The sequence below is a fragment of the Echiichthys vipera genome, assembly GCF_963691815.1.
Source record: "Echiichthys vipera genome assembly, chromosome: 2".
Taxonomy (NCBI): domain Eukaryota; kingdom Metazoa; phylum Chordata; class Actinopteri; order Perciformes; family Trachinidae; genus Echiichthys; species Echiichthys vipera.
The window spans coordinates 2,666,013-2,684,229 of record NC_139827.1 but is presented as its reverse complement, the minus strand read 5'-3'; the positions used below and the strand labels follow the sequence as shown (position 1 = coordinate 2,684,229).

The window sequence follows — 18,217 nt, the reverse complement described above, 5'->3', positions numbered from 1 at the left end:
TCCTCACACCACTGACATGTTTCCACAGAACCAGCCTTTCCAGGGAAACTCCTGCTGCGTTCAAATCCCGTCTGTAACTTTGTGCTTCTGACTGAAAATCCTGAAATGTGACTGACATTTAAATGTGAAGGTTCAGGAAATGACACACAGATTAGTCGTGTGTGTGTTTTTGGTGCAAGAATAGAATTTAAACATGTGGTTATGTGAACGAGGCTTTTTCAGCTCTTCAAAAATCTCAAATGTGACAAAAAGAAACTCATTATTATTCATTATCAAACAAAAACAACAGTTATTCACTGACTGTCTGCAGCTTGATCCATGTAATAGTGTAAACTGTGGTGGTCTCTTTGGAACATGCATATAAACTAGTGAAATATGAACTCTAGTAGTCTGTTTTCCATTTGTACCTGAAGGCAGCACGGGTTACCCCACCTCTCCCCAGGTAAGAGGACTCAGCGCATTACCTTTCTGCCGTCACACTCACACCATCATCCAGGCCCCGCAGGGTGCGAGAGAGTCACCCTGAGCTCCAGGAGGAGGTAAACCACCGCAGCAGCAGCCATGGCCGACTCCCAGCTCATGTGCATGGAGGACGGCCACATCGGAGTCAAGATCCCGGAGTCCAAACCGGAGTTTTACTACAGCGAGGAGCAGCGCGCCGCCCTCGAGGAGCTGCTCAAGAACGGGGACGGCGCCTTCAAAACACGGCTCAGAGACGACCACATGACGGACTTTCTATCCGCCAGGGAGGTCAAAGTGCTGCTGAACACTTTCAGGCTGTATGACACGGGGAACGACAGCGGCAGGAGCAAAGCGCCGCCGCCGCCGGCCGGCTCGGAGCAGGCGCAGGCGCCGGACGCGGACTCAGGGGTCCACTCCACCTACTGGCCCCAGATGTCGGACACCGAGGTGCCGCCGCTGGATAACGGCTGGCCCAGCGGGGGCATGTTCAGAGGGGTGACCCGGGTGGCAGTGCACACACACCCGCCCAAGGAAAACGGACCTCACATCAAGGCGGTGGTGCGGAGGCTCATCCAGGAGGCCAGTAAGGTGAGGTGGACCGGGGGGACAGGAGCGGGGCTGTGCGTGGTTTAGTACCAGTGTTATTAAGGCTCAGTTACACAGACTGACCCTTTAACCTCCCACACCATCTCAGGATAAAGAAGCCTTTTAGTGGTTTAAAGTTGTAATTATAAGCAAAAAGTACCTAAAACTCAATAACACAAAAGCTCAAACACAACAATACTGAACAAATGTCGATTAATACCCAATAAAAACAACAAAGGTGTGATGTAAACTAACTACAGAGCAAGTTTACAGTGTTATTAAGGGAGAGGAAGAGTAGGAACTGAAGTAGTGAGAGTGAATTTTGTTCATTTAACACCACAGGAACTTGTGTTTCCATTACCTGCTTCAATCCTGTAATTACCAGGCATAACACACACACACACACACACACACACACACACACACACACACACACACACACACACACACACACACACACACACACACACACACACACACACACACACACACACACACACACACACACACACACACACACATCATGCATAGTTGTTATGAATGTTGTCCGGAAACACTGATTTGCTGTAAAGGCAGAAATAACCTGACGTGTTGAGCTGGACCTCAGGTAAAGGTACGATGGGTTTTGCTGAGCAAGCACAAACATGAGTTTACATAATCATACACGGTGTAAACAATAAATACTGTCAAGCTAATAATTATAGGTTACGGTTCATCTGATCATGGACGTTTCAGGAACACGTTGCTCACAGCGGGGCGTTACTATATGGTCAAAAAGGCAGGTTACACGTTCACTTTTACGGCTGCAACTCACAGATATTAATAAATCTACTGACTCATTAACCTACTTTTACAGACGATTATCAAATATTCACCTGTAAATTTTGACTTATTCTCTTAAAAGAGAGAGAGAACGATGTCTTATGCAAGTGAACAAAGGTGGGGTGGGTGGATGACTGTGTTTGAGTGATTAATCCCTGCACACACAGCACACACAGCACACACAGGCACACACGGCACACACAGCACACACAGTCACACAGCACACACAGTCACACACGGCACACACAGTCACACACAGCACACGCAGCACACGCAGCACACGCAGTCACACACAGTCACACACAGCACACACAGCACACACAGTCACACAGCACACGCAGGCACACACAGTCACACACAGCACACACAGTCACACACAGCACACACAGTCACACACAGTCACACACGGCACACGCGGCACACACAGTCACACACGGCACACACAGCACACACAGTCACAAACAGCACACACAGTCACACGCAGCACACGCAGCACACGCAGCACACACAGCACACACAGTCACACACAGCACACACAGTCACACAGCACACACAGTGACACACGGCACACACGGCACACACGGCACACACGGCACACACGGCACACACAGCACACACAGCACACACAGTCACACACAGCACACACAGTCACACACAGTCACACACAGTCACTGAGAGCCTGAAGTGGGTCTGTGTTCCTGAGTCGCCCCGCGTCATGTTTGCTCACAGGCTGCCCGGAGCTCCGCTGAGTCATCTGTTCCGCCTGCTCACCCTGCCCGACTGTGCCTCTCTAAAACTGGGTGAAGGAGGAAGAAGGATGCATGTTAACACTCTCTCAGGTGTTTTCTTTATTAAGCTGCTCATCTGATGGATTCCCCTTTCAGTGTCTGCAGAAATCCCCTGGTTTTCCTCTCGGTCGGTTTCTTTTGTGTTTTGTTTTTGTTTCATTGGCGTGCGGCGTTCTTACCCTTACATCCGTCTCTTCTTCCTGGTTACTACTCCAGAAGCATTGCAGGACGTTAAACAACCTTTGAATGAATGAGTGAGTGAACGCTTTATTTCAAACCTGTGAAAAATAAATGACACTTGAAGCACGAGTCATTAAAACCCCTTTGTATGTTTGAAAAGGAGCAGGAAGAAGCATCAGCTTATTCGTTCCTGCCCCTTCTCCACTTAGGATGCACTCACACTGTGCCTCCGTCCCGTCCCCCGTGCTTTAGGGTCCTTGTCCCCCCTCCAGGCCCGTTTGTACTCACACTACCTGGGCCTCGGCGAATGCTTCTTGCTGCCTATACGTCATCACGCCGTAACACGTCACACGCATTGATGACGTCATGGCGATGCGTGGCTTTGTTTCCAGATCTTTCCGTAGACCTCAGAGTTTTTGTGCGTCTTGTCGACTGTTTTTGAATCTTTTCATCGACCAAATCTGCAGTAAACACTCCACCTCCGCATCACACCAACGTGAACCTTTCACCGCCATTGTTTGAAATGTCGGCGCATGGTCCCTCCTTCTTTTTTCTATGTCCCAACAGGCGCACAGAAAATGACCTCAGAACCGCCGTAGGCCTCGTGCTCGTAGACGTGCGCACGCTCGTGCTCGTACACGTGCAAACGCGCTTTACAAAAGCCCACCTCTCTCAGTCGGGCTGTGAACGGCCAGCTGGCAGCAGTTATGCGTGGAGTGGTTGCACTCACACTGGTCAAACGCACTAGGCTTTACCCATAAAACCTGTTTTGGCCCGGTGCGGAAGGACAGTGTTAGTGCGCCCTTAGTACCTATACTATAGGTGTTCTTACTTCCTGTGTATCCTGTTGTGTCTTTAATACGCTCAACAAAACAAACAATCACCAACAAACAACAATAACCGCTTTTGTAAAAATTAATAAATGACACGTATGGCAGAATGTGAGAACCCTGGTGTTTGTCCCCCCCTCTTCTTCCCTGTACCGCGTAAACACCGTCCGTTTGTGCCGCCTGTTGACTTCGCTCGGGGTCGGACGTCGTCTGAGCTCCTCCGCTCGTCTCTTCCACAGTTTCACTCCACATATTGAAATGCCAAAGGTCTTTAAAGTTGAGCGTACGTACGGATGTTTAACCTGCAGTTCCCCCGTCTCTCGGAAAACAACAACACGCTTGAATATTTACTGGTAACGAGTCGTTTGTTGCTCTGTACACGATTTGTGCTGTTTGGAAACCGACCGGATCAGCAAGTTTCAGTGTTTTTGATTTGGAGAATAAGGGTTAGTGTGTTTAAATCACTCAGTGATTTAAACACACACACACACACACACGGCTCTGCACACATGTACCGTGCTTCCTGAGCGTTCTGCCCTCCAGGTATTTACCCTCATGTTAGACACACAGCAGCTACACGTCAGCCCAGGGATTTGTTTACCAGCTCGCTTCCTCTTGTAGTAAATCAGGAATAAGGAGCTCTCTGGGCGCACTCACACTGTCCTTCCACACCGCGCCCCGTGCTTCAGGGTCCTTGTCCCCCCCTCCAGGCCCGTTTGTACTCACACTACCTGGGCCTCGGAGAATGCTTCTTGCTGCCTATACGTCATCACGCCGTAACACGTCACACGCATTGATGACGTCATGGCGATGCGTGGCTTTGTTTCCAGATCTTTCCGTAGACCTCTGAGTTTTTGTGCGTCTTGTCGACTGTTTTTGAATCTTTTCATCGACCAAATCTGCAGTAAACACTCCACCTCCGCATCACACCAACGTGAACCTTTCACCGCCATTGTTTGAAATGTCCGCGCATGGTCCCTCCTTCTTTTTTCTATGTCCCAACAGGCGCACAGGAAATGACGTCAGAACCTCCGTAGGCCTTGTGCTCGTACACGTGCGCACGCTCGTGCTCGTACATGTGCAAACGCGCTCTACAAAAGCCCACCTCTCTCAAACGGGCCGTGGACGGCCAGCTGGCCGCAGTTATGCACGGAGCGGTTGCACTCACACTGGTCAAACGCACTAGGCTTTACCTGAAAAACCTGTTTCGCCCGGTGAGGAAGGACAGTGTGAGTGCGCCCTCTGTTTACTTAACTTTATAATATAGTTACAAAACACACAAACACATCAGAATAATAAAAACTGACGAACCTACACTCAAACACAATGAATAAATTTCTCATAAACACAAATTAAATCTTTAAAAAACTCTTAGAAAATGTGAAGGAGGAAGTAAACACCTGTTAAATCTCACTTCCTCTCCGCTACTTCATTCATACATTCATTCACTCATCTTCAACCGCTTGTCCCTGTCGGGGTCGCGGGGGGGCTTGAGCCGATCCCAGCTGACATGGGGCGTGAGGCGGGGTCCACCCTGGACAGGACGCCAGTCTATCACAGGACACATAGAGACAAACAGAGACAGACAACCATTCACACCTACGGGTGATTTAGAGTCATCAATGAACCGAACACCTGCACGTCTTTGGACTGTGGGAGGAAACCGGAGAACCCGGAGAGAACCCACGCAGACACGGGGAGAACATGCACACACACAGAAGGGCCCCAGCTGGGATTCGAACCACGAACCCTCTTGTTTTGCAGGAGTCTTTGTGGATAAACTCAGTTTATTAAATCAAATAATTGAGTAGTAAAATCTAAATAAATAAATACAATCCTCACATTATTAGCCTGGTGTGCATCGTTGGAATGTAACTAACCCATTAGCGTTGTTGTCATTCATCAGAAAGGCGAGGAGCTCCGCTTTGAACAGTGACACATGCCTGAGATAACATGTTGCACAACCAGTTCTCCAGGTAACAGCATAATCACCTTTGCACGCAGGTAATAAAATAATCTAATTGCTTGTTGTTTTTCCTCTCATGTTTATTTGACGGTGATAATCGGGTCTGAACGCTTCGCAGAATTGAGTCTGCGGTCGTCCGCGCACGCCTCAGCTTGTATCTGTGCTGTAGCCTCCAAAAGTCCACTCAGCATTTTTCCTCAGTGAGGCACTGGGTGGAAACAACAGGCCCTGTTCTGCCCCACAGAGGAACATTTGTTGCAAAGTTAAAGAGACATTTTTTCCATGAGGTTGCTTTTCAGGGAATAGTGGGATAATGACACACAGGCAGTCCTCTACACGGACTGGACATGTCCTTACATGTCTGAAAGGACAACCTCTCCCTTTCTACTCTCTCAGTATTTTATTGATTTGATTATTGTACATGCAACTTTCATCTGAGCGCTGTGGCAACACTCGACCCCTATGACATTCATGAGACTGAGAAAGACACTTTAGTCGACATGTGAGTGCTGCAGATATGTTGTATTTTTGTAGACCAACGTAGAAGTTGAGCACTGCCCTGGTTCCCTCCACAGAAAGCCTCTGGGATTTTTCTCACACTTACTTCTTCTACAAAAGCGTCCCCTCTTAGGGTGCACTCACACTGTCCATCTGTACCGTTCCCAAACACCTTTCACGGGGAAAGTCTAGTTCGTTTGACCGTTTTAGGCGCCGGCCATGGTTGGTTTGGGAGAGGTACATTTACACAAGTACGAGCACTAGCGTGTGCACATGTACGAGTGCGGGGCCTACGGCGGCTCTGAGGTCATTTCCTGTGCGCCTGTTGGGACATAGAAAAAAGAAGGAGGGACCATGCGCGGACATTAAAAACAATGGCGGCGAAAGGTTCACGTTGGTGTGATGCGGAGGTGGAGTGTTTACTGCAGATTTGGTCGATGAAAAGATTCAAAAACAGTCGACAAGACGCATAAAAACTCTGAGGTCTACGGAAAGATCTGGAAACAAAGCCACGTATCGCCATGACGTCATCAATGCGTGTGACGTGTTACGGCGTGATGACGTATAGGCAGCAAGAAGCATCCGTGAGGAACTCGGAGTAGAGCTGCTGCTCCTTTGCGTTGAAAGGAGCAAGTTGAGGTGGTTCAGGATCATCTGGTAAGGATGAACCCTGGGCGCCTCCCTAGGGAGGTGTTCCAGGCACGTCCAGCTGGGAGGAGGCCTCGGGGAAGACCCAGGACCAGGTGGAGAGATTAGATCTCCACACTGGCCTGGGAACGCCTCAGGATCCCCCAGTTAGAGCTGGTTAATGTGGCCCCGGAAAGGGAAGTTTGGGGTCCCCTGCTAAAGCTGCTGCCCCTGAGACCCGACCCCGGATAAGAGAATGAAGATGAGATGAGATGAGTTAAATGGAAAGAAAAGTGTTTGGGTTTGCCGTCATACTAGTTCTTACAACACATCACTTGGTAAAAGCGGAGCGCGAACCTCTGCAGAACCCAATGTTTAGACAGAGGATAAAGCAAAAGCTGTTTGGAAACATTCCTGAAGACAGATTTGAGTCCTTGAATTCCTCCGCGGATCTCCTTTTGTTGTTGTAAAGGTCTGTCTGTGGTCCGTCAGCCTTACTGGAACACAGCAGCGGCTCTCTCCAACATGCAGCTGAGGCTCTTTCATGTGGTCTTCCTGTGCCCTGAGGGTGAGTGCATCACTGGGTCACAGAGGGCTTCATTTGGACAGATTAGCTTCCCCTGCTGGTTTCTTTGTTAGCTGTCTGATCACACATTCTGCCCATAAGCGTTTTATTGATTTGTTTTTCTCCGTGGCCTTTAAAGGTATTGATGGCGTAAGGGAAGCAGAGCAGCGGGTCGGAGCTGAATATCACGCTTCCTCGATGTGTTTTCAAAGTATTTCTGGTCCAAAAGTGAAGAAAATGTCATAACTGCACATATTTTTTAAATGGACTTGTACTTATAGAGCGCCTTCCTAGTCTTCTGACTACTCAAGGTGCTTTCACAGTGTTTGTCACATTCACCCGTTCACACAGGTGGCAGTGGACATCTACACACCATCTAATCTGACCATTCACACCACATTCACACAGCCATGCGCAGCACAGGGAGCAATTCAGGGTTCAGTGTCTTGCCCAAGGACACTTTGACATGTGGACCAAGGGAGCCGGGGATCGTACCGCCGATCTCTCAATTGGAGGACGACCCACTCTGTCACTGAGCTACAGCGGGCCACCCTTCGTAGCTGATTTCTTTTTGTAGCCTTCCCCACATGTGCCTCAACCCTGTGTGTGCAGACCAGCCCTTCCACCTCATTGCTTGGTTTTACACATTGTGTGCCGTGAGACCATTTTATAGTCAGGTGTGTGTGCGTGTGTGTGCGCGCATGTGTGTGTGTGTGTGTGTGTCCAAATCAAGTCTAATCACTTGTAATTCACCACAGGTGGACTCTAATCAAGGCCGGCCAAAGCAGCTTGGTACACATAGGCAGCTCAGAGTGTTTTACAAAGTGGTAAAACTGTGTGAAAAACTAATTACAATGACAAAACAACAATAACCTCAGGGTGCTACAAGGGTTTTACAGCACACGCATGTCAGAAATGTATGGAAATGTAAATGTATGTATGTACGAGGCCCCGGTGATGAACACACCTGAGTCTAATGCTCTGCTCGTTATCAAGCAGCTGAAGCTCGTCACAGTGTGATCATTGTTAGACTCAGGTGTGTTAGCGCAGGGAGAAACCTAAAACACGCAGGACAGTGGCTCTCCAGGACCGGAATCGCCCACCCCTGCACTACTCCATATTGGCGATGTTCATAAAAGTGCGCCTACTTGTGCAGCCATGTTTAAAATACCCGTCTCCCGCAGGTGATAGCGATAGTGATGGACATGCTCACAGATGTCCAGATCCTGCAGGACCTGATGGACGCGGCCAGTCGCCGCTCCGTGGCCGTTTACATCCTGTTGGATAACCAAGCCGTGCCGCACTTCCTGGATATCTGCTCCAGGCTGCAGATTGGCGCTCAGCACCTTCGGGTAAGACGGCACTTTTACATTAACATAGAGAAGGAGATGAGTGTAAAACAGACGCTTGATCCTGGACACAATTTAAAGACACGCACCAAACATCATTTAATCAAATGCTCAAATGTTTCTACAGAGTTTTTTATTGATTGTGTATTAAAACTGAATGGATTACCCTGGAAATTAAGTACCGTATTTTCCGCACTATAAGGCGCACCTTCAATGAATGTCTTATTTTGAAACTTTTTTCATATATAAGGCGCACCACATTATAAGGAGCATAGAATAGATGCTACAGTCGAGGCTGGGGTTACGTTAAGGACCGCCTCTAAATCCATTGATGTTTAGTGTGCGTGCTAGCGCGAGTAGCATCCAGCTGCAGACACGGAGCACAAGCCCCTCACTTAAAAAAATTTCTTTTGCATTACTTCCGTGAAGCAAGGGGCTTGTGTCAAGTGAGGGGCTTGTGCTCCGGGTCTGCAGCTGGATGGTATTGGTTAGCGCTGTTGCCTTCAGTGGAACAGTGATCGTACGGACTCTTCTACTTGCTGCTCTCTGTTCAACAACCCACTGTTGGAGTTTGTCCTCCAGCTGCAGCCGTCTCGCTCTGTTCCCTCTAAACTCTGTTTAGTCTTCTTTACTTGGCGCAGGTCGTCTTGTTGCTTCCTCCACTTCGGCACCATTGATTGGTTCATGTTCAACTCTCTGGCTGCTGCTCTATTCCCGTGTTCTACTGCGTGACTAATGGCCTTGAGTGTAAACTCTGCGTCGTAAGCGTGTCTCTTAACAGGAGCCATTTTGGGCTCTTTACACAAACACACACATGGAAATGAAACGGCACGCTTCACGCAGTCGTATATCTCAACATGCACCGCGCGTTACTTCTTCTACGGGGGAAAATAGAGTCGGCGGCTGCTCACCGTATTTGGAGACCTGTTGTGGCTCAATATTGGTCCTTATATAAGGAACACCGGATTATAAGGCGCACTGTCGGCTTTTGAGACATTTGGAGGTTTTTAGGTGCAACTTATAGTGCGGGAAATACGGTAAATTAAAACGTATTCATATTATTTTCAGTTGGGAGATGCTCTCTTCTCTTTTTTTAGTATTAAAAACAAACAAAATGTCAAGAAAGAAAATGTTCTAACACCTGTTTTCGTCAAATTATAAATCCAGTAAACATCCGAGCATTAAACAATAACGGGACATTTTTTGACGTGATCCAACGGAAAATTGTGGTGGACTGAATTTTTGGCGCCCTGATTGTTGTGACATTTCAAAATATACATCTTGTGTTTGCAACTATGGTACAATGTCACACGTGTTATCCTGTCCATGGTCTGACGGCGATCCTCTGTGCCCGCAGAACATCCGGACCAGAACACTTCAGGGAGTTGGCTTCTGTTTGTCCTTCGGCAGACTGCCCGGCTCACTCTGTCATAAGTACATGCTGGTGGACGGGGACAAAGTAATGTTTGGCTCGTACAGGTGAGAACTGACTGTGTGTGCAGTCATGACGTTTTCTACAGTATTGTATAGCATGTGGAACGTGTTGTTAATTCTTTATCAAGTGTATTAACCCTCCTGTTGTCTCCGCCACTGTGTTAAAAACCCCCCAAGAAATCCCCTAAACGATATTTTTTTAACTTTAAATTGACTTTTCCTAGATTGGCACCAACAGTAGAAACAGTGAAATGTTGCTTTTATTCACATTTCCATGTAAGCTGTAAAAAAAAAGGTACAAAGGTGGTCCTGGGGTCAAAATGACCCGTGAGGCACAAAGAGTTGAACTCAAGGTCACAGAGTTATTTACAAACCACTGAATGTTTCAATGTTTGAGTTGTTTTAATCAGTCGCAGACGTAAACAAGACAGATCATGGGGTCTTCTCACGGACGGCTGTGCCTTTGATCAGTCTCAGATCAATGAGTAGCAGACGTGAACGAGACAGAAGCAGACGTAAACAACACACAGGTGTTATCGCAGACTGCAGAGATTATAAAGGTGCTGCAGACGACAGGGCCCCGAACTCTGTCTGTGCTGGAGCCGTGAGTGTGCGTTACAAGGCTGAAGAGGCTCTAGAGCGAGACAACTCTGATTCAGAAGAGGAAGTGGAGGATGTATCAGAAGAAGAAGATGGGGAGGAATACAACCCAGAGCAATGGGTTATGTTATTTTTCATATCTTGTATTGAACATTGTCTGCAATTGTTCAAACTGAGTCATTGGGATGAATGAAAATGCATTCAAAACTCTGTTTAGCACATTTCTTTTCTTTTAAGCTATAGAAATGAAGTGAAGAGGGAAAACTCAGTTATTCACACATTTTGTGGTGAATGACAAGTTGTTTCTTCAAGCAAGATGAAGTTTGCTGTTTAAATTCAATTAAGCTGCTTATATTAGGGCTTTAGTGAGGACGGGTCATTTTGACCCGGAGGACACGGGGTGTATACAGAAAATGAGGACAACAGGAGGGTTAAGTCGAGTGATTTAAGAATTGAATTCAATGAAATATCCCATGTGTAGGATTTGAGTATGTGTGAGTATGAAAGTATATTGCTGATATTTAGCTGGTATAATATGAACCATGTTCTGTGCACCATCTTAGTTTAGGTTGTTAGCGTGCTAAAAAAAAAGGACCTCTGCAGAAAACTCGAGTATCGTTTTCCAGAAAGACTGAAGAAGGAAAGCCTCGACAGTTAGTTCTGCTCCACATCATAAATACCTTAATTACAAATCAAAATGAAACAATACGCACTACTTTAGCACTGTGAGACAGGCGTGTCTGCGCTTTCCGAGTGCTCTTTCAGTTTCAACCCTCATTCTCATCTTCAACGTCGTGCGCATGTGCGTTCTCCCGCTCGTACATGTGCAAACGTGCTTTACAAAAGCCCGCCTCTCCCAAACGGGCTGTGGACGGCAACGGAGCGGTACGGTTGCACCCAAACTGGTCAAACGAACTAGACTTTAGCCGTGAAACGTCCTGGGGCACGGTACGGATGGACAGTGGGAGTGTGACCTAAGTGAGCCAGGTAAACAGACTGTGTGGAGAGTAAACGCGGCGGAACACGTTGACCGTCACGCAATCACAGAACCCTTCAGCTTTTGTCTGATGATGATTTAACGATCTCAACTCCATTCTTGCATCTCAAGTTGATAATCAGAACGTAAACAATGATCTCTGGAAGAGGAAGTCTGGGCCAGAATATCCGCCGGCTGCACCAGAAAGCCCAAAATATTAGTGTTTGTCCCCAGAGGAGTCATCAGACAGATCCCTGATGGGTTCAGAGACTGGGTCTTCACCTGCTCTGTATGAAAAGTGTCGTGAGATAGCTCACAATGTGCCTCATTTATCAAACGAACGTATGGCAGAAAAACATGCGTACGACCATTTCCTGGTCCGTTATTCTTTTCCATACAGCGTTTTAATGATGGGCCCCTTTTATTCCACTCTTAAGACAAAAAGCACATCTTTATTTTGCTCCATCACGGATGTCAGGATGCCGATCTGTGTGTCGGAAAACTTTTCTAACCTGTGTTTTTCTCTCCATGTTTGACCTCAGTGGGCGAGGCCTCGAACCAGGAATATTTAAGGGCGTAACAACGAATTCAGCCGCCGCATTTATCAAGGCCCGCTCATTCGTACGCTGAGATTGGTCTGATACGAATGTTTCATAAATCACACGTGGGTCCTGTCCTACGACCAATTATGCGCTCAGATCTGCGCCCGTTTCCACGCAAGTTTGATAAATGAGGCCCATTGTGTTTAGGAGCCGACTCAGCATGCCTTGGTTTTTGACACGTGCTTGTTACGCTGCATTTTTCACATAATAATTGGATGTTTCCTGTAAATTTAATGGACCTATGAGGACACATAACACCTAATGAAGTTGCTAACTGTTGTAAACTCTCTGTTCCAGTTTTTCCTGGTGCACATCTCGTATGGACCGGAACATGATCACTGTGATGTCGGGGCAGGTGGTCGACTTCTTTGACCGGGACTTCCGAGAGCTTTACGCCATCTCTGAGAAGCTGGACCTCTACAAGGAGTTCCACGTCAGCCCGCCCGCCACTAAAGCGACTGTGACAACGCGCTCCAAAGTAGGCACCATACGACCGCCTCTACCGGCGACCACGTCCCGCTTCCAGGTTAGCTTGGGGGATACACCGAATCCTGAGATCAAGGTGCCAGCACACAAATACCACAACCCGATATACTCACTGGTGGTTGGGGACATTGCGCGTCCAACAGGGTCTCTGCAGGAGCCCGGAGCCAAGAGAGCGACAATTCGGGCTGAGGTTATTAAGGAGATGGACCCGGGAAGGCAGCATGTGACCACCAGTGAAAAGATGGATCGGCTGAGTCCCCTGCCCTCAGGAGCCCCTAGCGACATCTTCAAGAGGTCCCATGGACTCACACAGGACAAGAACTGGAGACAGACATTGAAGAAGAAATTTTCCAGGAAGAAATTGTCCCCTAAGCAGTTGGATATCAACCTGGAGGACAGTCCGAGCCCTTCACCCACAGCATCCAAAAGGACGGATGAGACCGAGGAGAACTTCGAGGCCAAACCTCCGTCCAAATGGAAAATGAAGAAACTGACCCCTAAGTTTTCAGATATCAACCTGGAGGACAGTCCGTGCCCGTCACCCACAGACTCCAAAAGGACGGATGAGATTGAGGACAACTTTCAGGGGAAACTTCCACCCAAATGGAAAAATAGGAAGCCGTCCAAACTGGGCCGCAGGACCGTCTCGGAGCAAATTGTCAACGCTGAACCGGACACAGAGAGTAAGTCGAACCATAAAGTGAATACATAAGATTGAATCCACAATAAACAATGTAATCTGGTGTTACACATATCTAATCTCGGAAAAAAATGACTCTTTAGCTCAGACGTAACTTAGGGCGCACTCACACTGTCCTTCCGCACCGGGCCAAAACAGGTTTTACGGGTAAAGCCTAGTGCGTTTGACCAGTGTGAGTGCAACCGCTCCGCGCATTACCTGCGGCCAGCTGGCCGTCCACGGCCCGTCTGAGAGAGGTGGGCTTTTGTAGAGCGCGTTTCCACGTGTACGAGCACGAGTGTGCGCACGAGTACGAAATTACTGCAGATTTGGTCGATGAAAAGATTCAAAAACAGTCGACAAGACGCACAAAAACTCAGAGGTCTACGGAAAGATTTGTAAACAAAGCCACGCACTGCCATGACGTCATCAATGCGTGTGACGTGTTACGGCGTGATGACGTATAGGCAGCAAGAAGCATTCTCCGAGGCCCAGGTAGTGTTAGTACAAACGGGCCTGGAGGGGGGGACAAGGACCCTAAAGCACGGGGCGCGGTGCGGAAGGACAGTGTGAGTGCGACCTTATATACATTTGCAACTGGTAACAGAGGGTGAAGTTGTAGTTTCTTTGTTTTAAGGGTCACGCAACAAAACCAAAGTTGCAGCTTTAGAGTAATGCTTATTTATTTATTTATTATTTATTTGTTCTCTTTTGATCCTGACTGATGAATTCTACCTAACACCTCTCTCATTCCTTAAATCTCTTTTTCTAACTGTGTGTTTTTCCCTCACAGGCCAAGGAAAAGAAGGATGTAAACTATCCTGAGGTGCCGGTCTCTGACCCCAGAGTGGATCACGTTCTTTAAATGGATTACAAAATGACTTCCTGAACACTGAGTTCATCTTTTGATAGTGCAACACATGCAGTTTTTATACAGTTTGGTGCCAAATTTGAAACGCTGAGTCAATAATCGATACGCCAGGGGAAAGCTGCTGCTAATGCGATATCTGGGGACACATGGGAAACCTGACAGACAGAGAAATATGTTGTGAATTAACTTCACTGCAAAACTTCACCTGATCTCAAATATTAAAGCAGTGCAGATGAATAAGGTATAGAAACATGCTCATGGTAAAACAAGTGCAATATTAAAATCATGTGTTTTGTATTATTGTTTAAATTAAACCATGTTCACTTCTTATCATGTTCAACGAACTCAAATCACCTCACCCTTCATAAAGCACCGTGCTGGCTCCCCCTGCATCATCCTCACCACTGTCACCACTGTCACCACGGTTAGGGCGCACTCACACTGTCCATCCGTACTGTGCCCAAACAGGTTTCACGTGTAACGCCTAGTTCCTTTGACCAGTGTGAGTGCAACCGTACCGGTCTAGGAGCTGTAAGCCTGCCGGCCACGGCCCGTCTGAGAGAGGTGGGCTTTTGTAAAGCAAGTTTACACATGTACAAGCACGAGCGTGCGCACGTGTACGAGCACGAGGCCTACGGCGGTTTATGTGCGCCTGTTGGGACATAGGAAAAAGAAGAATGATTAACACAACAATCAACGAGGAGCACAAAAACTAGAACGAACGAGAATCGGGAGCCAATCCGACGAAGAGTTTACCAAGGGAAGGAGAACAACGGTCCGGTGCTGCATGCCTGTCAGCTCTGGGTCTTTATGCTCCTCAGGTGATCAGCGTAACAGGCTGCAGCTGGGAAATGACCACGCCTACCGGACCTGGACAAACAAACACAAAGGGGAGACACATGCAGGGGAAAACAGACAGAGGGACACACACACACACAAGAGGGAGAGAGGAGGGACTGACAGACCCGACTCTTGACACATTCGACACAGCTGCAAACTGCCGCTTCCCAGACAGTCTGAGCCGGGCCTGTGACAGGACGCTGTGTCGCAAAATTGAATACTTTTCTCCTCCGTGGGATAATTTCGGGTGAGACAAATGCGACACCACAGGGACCCCCACCCCACTGGTTCCTACACCTTTTATCTTCCTGATTTCTTTGACGTTTTGCTACGTTGTCGTTCATCTGTGAACTAATATTGAACAGTGTTTATTTCAATGTCCATGTGCCAGACTCTGAAGGTGTGGGATCTCTTCCACAGCGTGCTCAATAAATCGATAAATCGTTTCAGTTAATACTTTTGAACGTGCCATGATGATTTTACTGTGAAGTGTTTTTTTGCAAATTCTAGTATGAAATCTATTGAATTATTCTCAAATTTAGTTTTACCTTTCTTTGACAAAACTTTATTTTCCATGGGAATTCTGAAAACTTTAGTTTTGGCTCTCAGAATTCATGTTCTGTCCGTCACGAGGCGTCACTTTGACGACAGCTCCACCTAGTGGTGAGACGCGGTAACACTCCAACATTTAAGATGGAGATCTGATGATTGCGCTGCACGGACCTGCCGCTAGCTGCCTCCCTTGTCCTGCCTCTGCTTCTCCTTTCAGGGGGTTTGTTTGCAGCTCAGACCTCAGAGAGGAACCACAGGCCTGATGGGAACTGAGGGCTGAGCTGAGGGTGGGAGGGGGGGGTTGCAAGTCGGACGTGGTGCAACACTGAAACAGGAAGTCAGAGCTGCAGCAGGAAGAGGCGTTGACTAATATATAGACATGCTTTACTGACACACAGCAGGCACGAACATGTGTTATTTCCTGTGGGAGCTGCATCTTCATGTTGATATAAGTGTCCTCAAATTCATAACATCGAACACACACACGGCAGATTAAAACAACCAACACAGTTAAGCCTCGGTGACTGGGTGATGTGAGGAACTAGATAAACACATCTGACACAAGTTATTATTTCCAAACAGACGTTGTGTTTATGTTTATATGTTTGTTTATGTCTTCAAACACGTGTGTAGGGGATCATCATGTGTAGGGGTTCATCGAACAATGTCGGTTTCAGAATATCAGGAAACTCTTTGAACAGGTTTTATACAGTAAACCACGAAAAAGTGTTTTTGAGCCTTGAGGAAAAAAACAATGACGTTTGGTGAAAATATAATATGGTGTACAATAAATATACGTACAACAGGAGATCTTTAATCCAAGACTGCAATTTCGGGTGACTGTGGCTCAGTTGGTAGAGCGAGTTGGCCAATGTCCGAAGCGTCAGCAGTTCTATCCCCGCCCTGCCCTACTTGTGTCATGGTCGTTGTGTCCTTGGGCGAGACACTTCACCCACCTCGCCTCGTGTGAATGTGTGTGACTGCTGTATGTTTGAGGAGGTGGTCGGAGGGGCCGTAGGCGCTGATTAGCTGCCACGCTTCCGTCAGTCTGGTGACATGGCGTACGATAAATATACGTACAACAGGAGACCTTTAATCCAAGACTGCAATTTCGGGCGACTGTGGCTCAGTTGGTATAGCGAGTCAGCCAATGTCCGAAGGATGGGCAGTTTGACTACTTGTGGCCCTACTTGTGTCATGGTCGTTGTGTCCTTGGGCGAGACACTTCACGCACCTTGCCTCGTGTGAACATGTGTGACTGCCGTATGTTTGAGGAGGTGGTCGAGGGGCTGTAGGCGCTGATTGGCTGCCACGCTTCCGTCAGTCTGCCCCAGGGCAGCTGTGAATACCACGTAGTTTACCACCACCATGTACTTCTGTGTGAATGAATGGATCCTTGACTCTGTAAAGCGCCTTGAGCACTGAGAAAGACGCTTTATAAATCAAAGCCATAATAATAATAATAATAATAATTCCAGGGGATGTTTGCAAGAAGTAAGTCTGTGTAGATTTGGTTGTGATCAGGTGAATAGTTGTCTACACCACCCTGGGAGGAGATGAAATGAAACTGTTATTACTGTTAACTATAATGAGTTGTATATAGTCATAGTATTATTATTACTATTATATAGTTATTATAGTTGATTTCTTTCAATTTCAACACACTGAAATAAAGTCATTTGATGCAGTTGACACTTCAAGCAGAAAAGAACATTTGAACTAAATTTAGCCAAATTTTAATCATTGCATCTTTTCAATATAATGTCAAGAACAAGCTGTTCAGTATGTTTACAGCATACAACAATAATAATAATAATAATAATAATATGATCATTTATCAAACGAGGAAGAGCGGAGGAAGCTGCACATGCTGTTAGCTGGATTTAAACGGACACAATTAGATGGTTTCTAAACCTGTTTTTGTAATTTAACATGAAACCACAAGAGGTTTAGGTGTTCATCCTTCAAGAAGCACATGCAAGGATGTGGACTAAGCATATAAACACACACACACACACACACACACACACACACACACACACACACACACACACACACACACACACAGAGACCGCAAACATGAGAAAATAAGGTGTGGTCTGATGGTTTCAGGGTGCGTTCACTCAAAAACACAGCTGTCAGTTTCCTCCTCCTTAAACCAAAAACAGGATCCAGCCTCACATGTCAACAACCATTTCATACTTTTTATTAAATAATTCACGAGAACATCACAAATGCAAAACTTTCACAAACACTATTTAAAGGTCCAGCTAAAATATATCACTCCTATATTACAGTGTACACATGCAGTACAATCCAAACAGACAGAAGGCATATTGCACTTATTGCTTATTAAAAAAGGTAACTGAACAAGAGTTCTGCATTTTAAGGCAAATTCTATCTCACTCTATAACATGGGTGTCAAAGTCAAGGCCCGGGGGCCAGATCCGGCCCGTGAATGAATGATCTTGGCCCCCGGGATGATATTTGATTAGTATCGGAACC

At 47.0% G+C, this 18,217-nt stretch overlaps 1 protein-coding gene across 1 annotated transcript; it reads left to right on the top strand.

Moving 5' to 3' along the window:
• Positions 1-486: 486 nt before the first annotated feature.
• fam83fb (family with sequence similarity 83 member Fb) lies at positions 487-15,601 on the top strand. Its single transcript, XM_083938302.1, has 5 exons — positions 487-1,050; positions 8,508-8,675; positions 10,030-10,151; positions 12,582-13,453; positions 14,243-15,601. The coding sequence occupies exons 1-5, from the start codon at positions 562-564 to the stop codon at positions 14,272-14,274; spliced, it is 1,683 nt and encodes a 560-aa protein (XP_083794428.1). The 5' UTR covers positions 487-561; the 3' UTR covers positions 14,275-15,601.
• The last annotated feature ends 2,616 nt before the right edge of the window (positions 15,602-18,217 follow it).

Bases quoted from the DNA above. Each gene is read 5' to 3' on its own strand.
- fam83fb (XM_083938302.1), top strand. From the start codon at position 562: ATGGCCGACTCCCAGCTCATGTGCATGGAGGACGGCCACATCGGAGTC. The intron at 1,051-8,507 runs GTGAGGTGGACC...CGTCTCCCGCAG, and splicing joins TCATCCAGGAGGCCAGTAAG to GTGATAGCGATAGTGATGGA. The intron at 10,152-12,581 runs GTGAGAACTGAC...TCTCTGTTCCAG, and splicing joins GTAATGTTTGGCTCGTACAG to TTTTTCCTGGTGCACATCTC.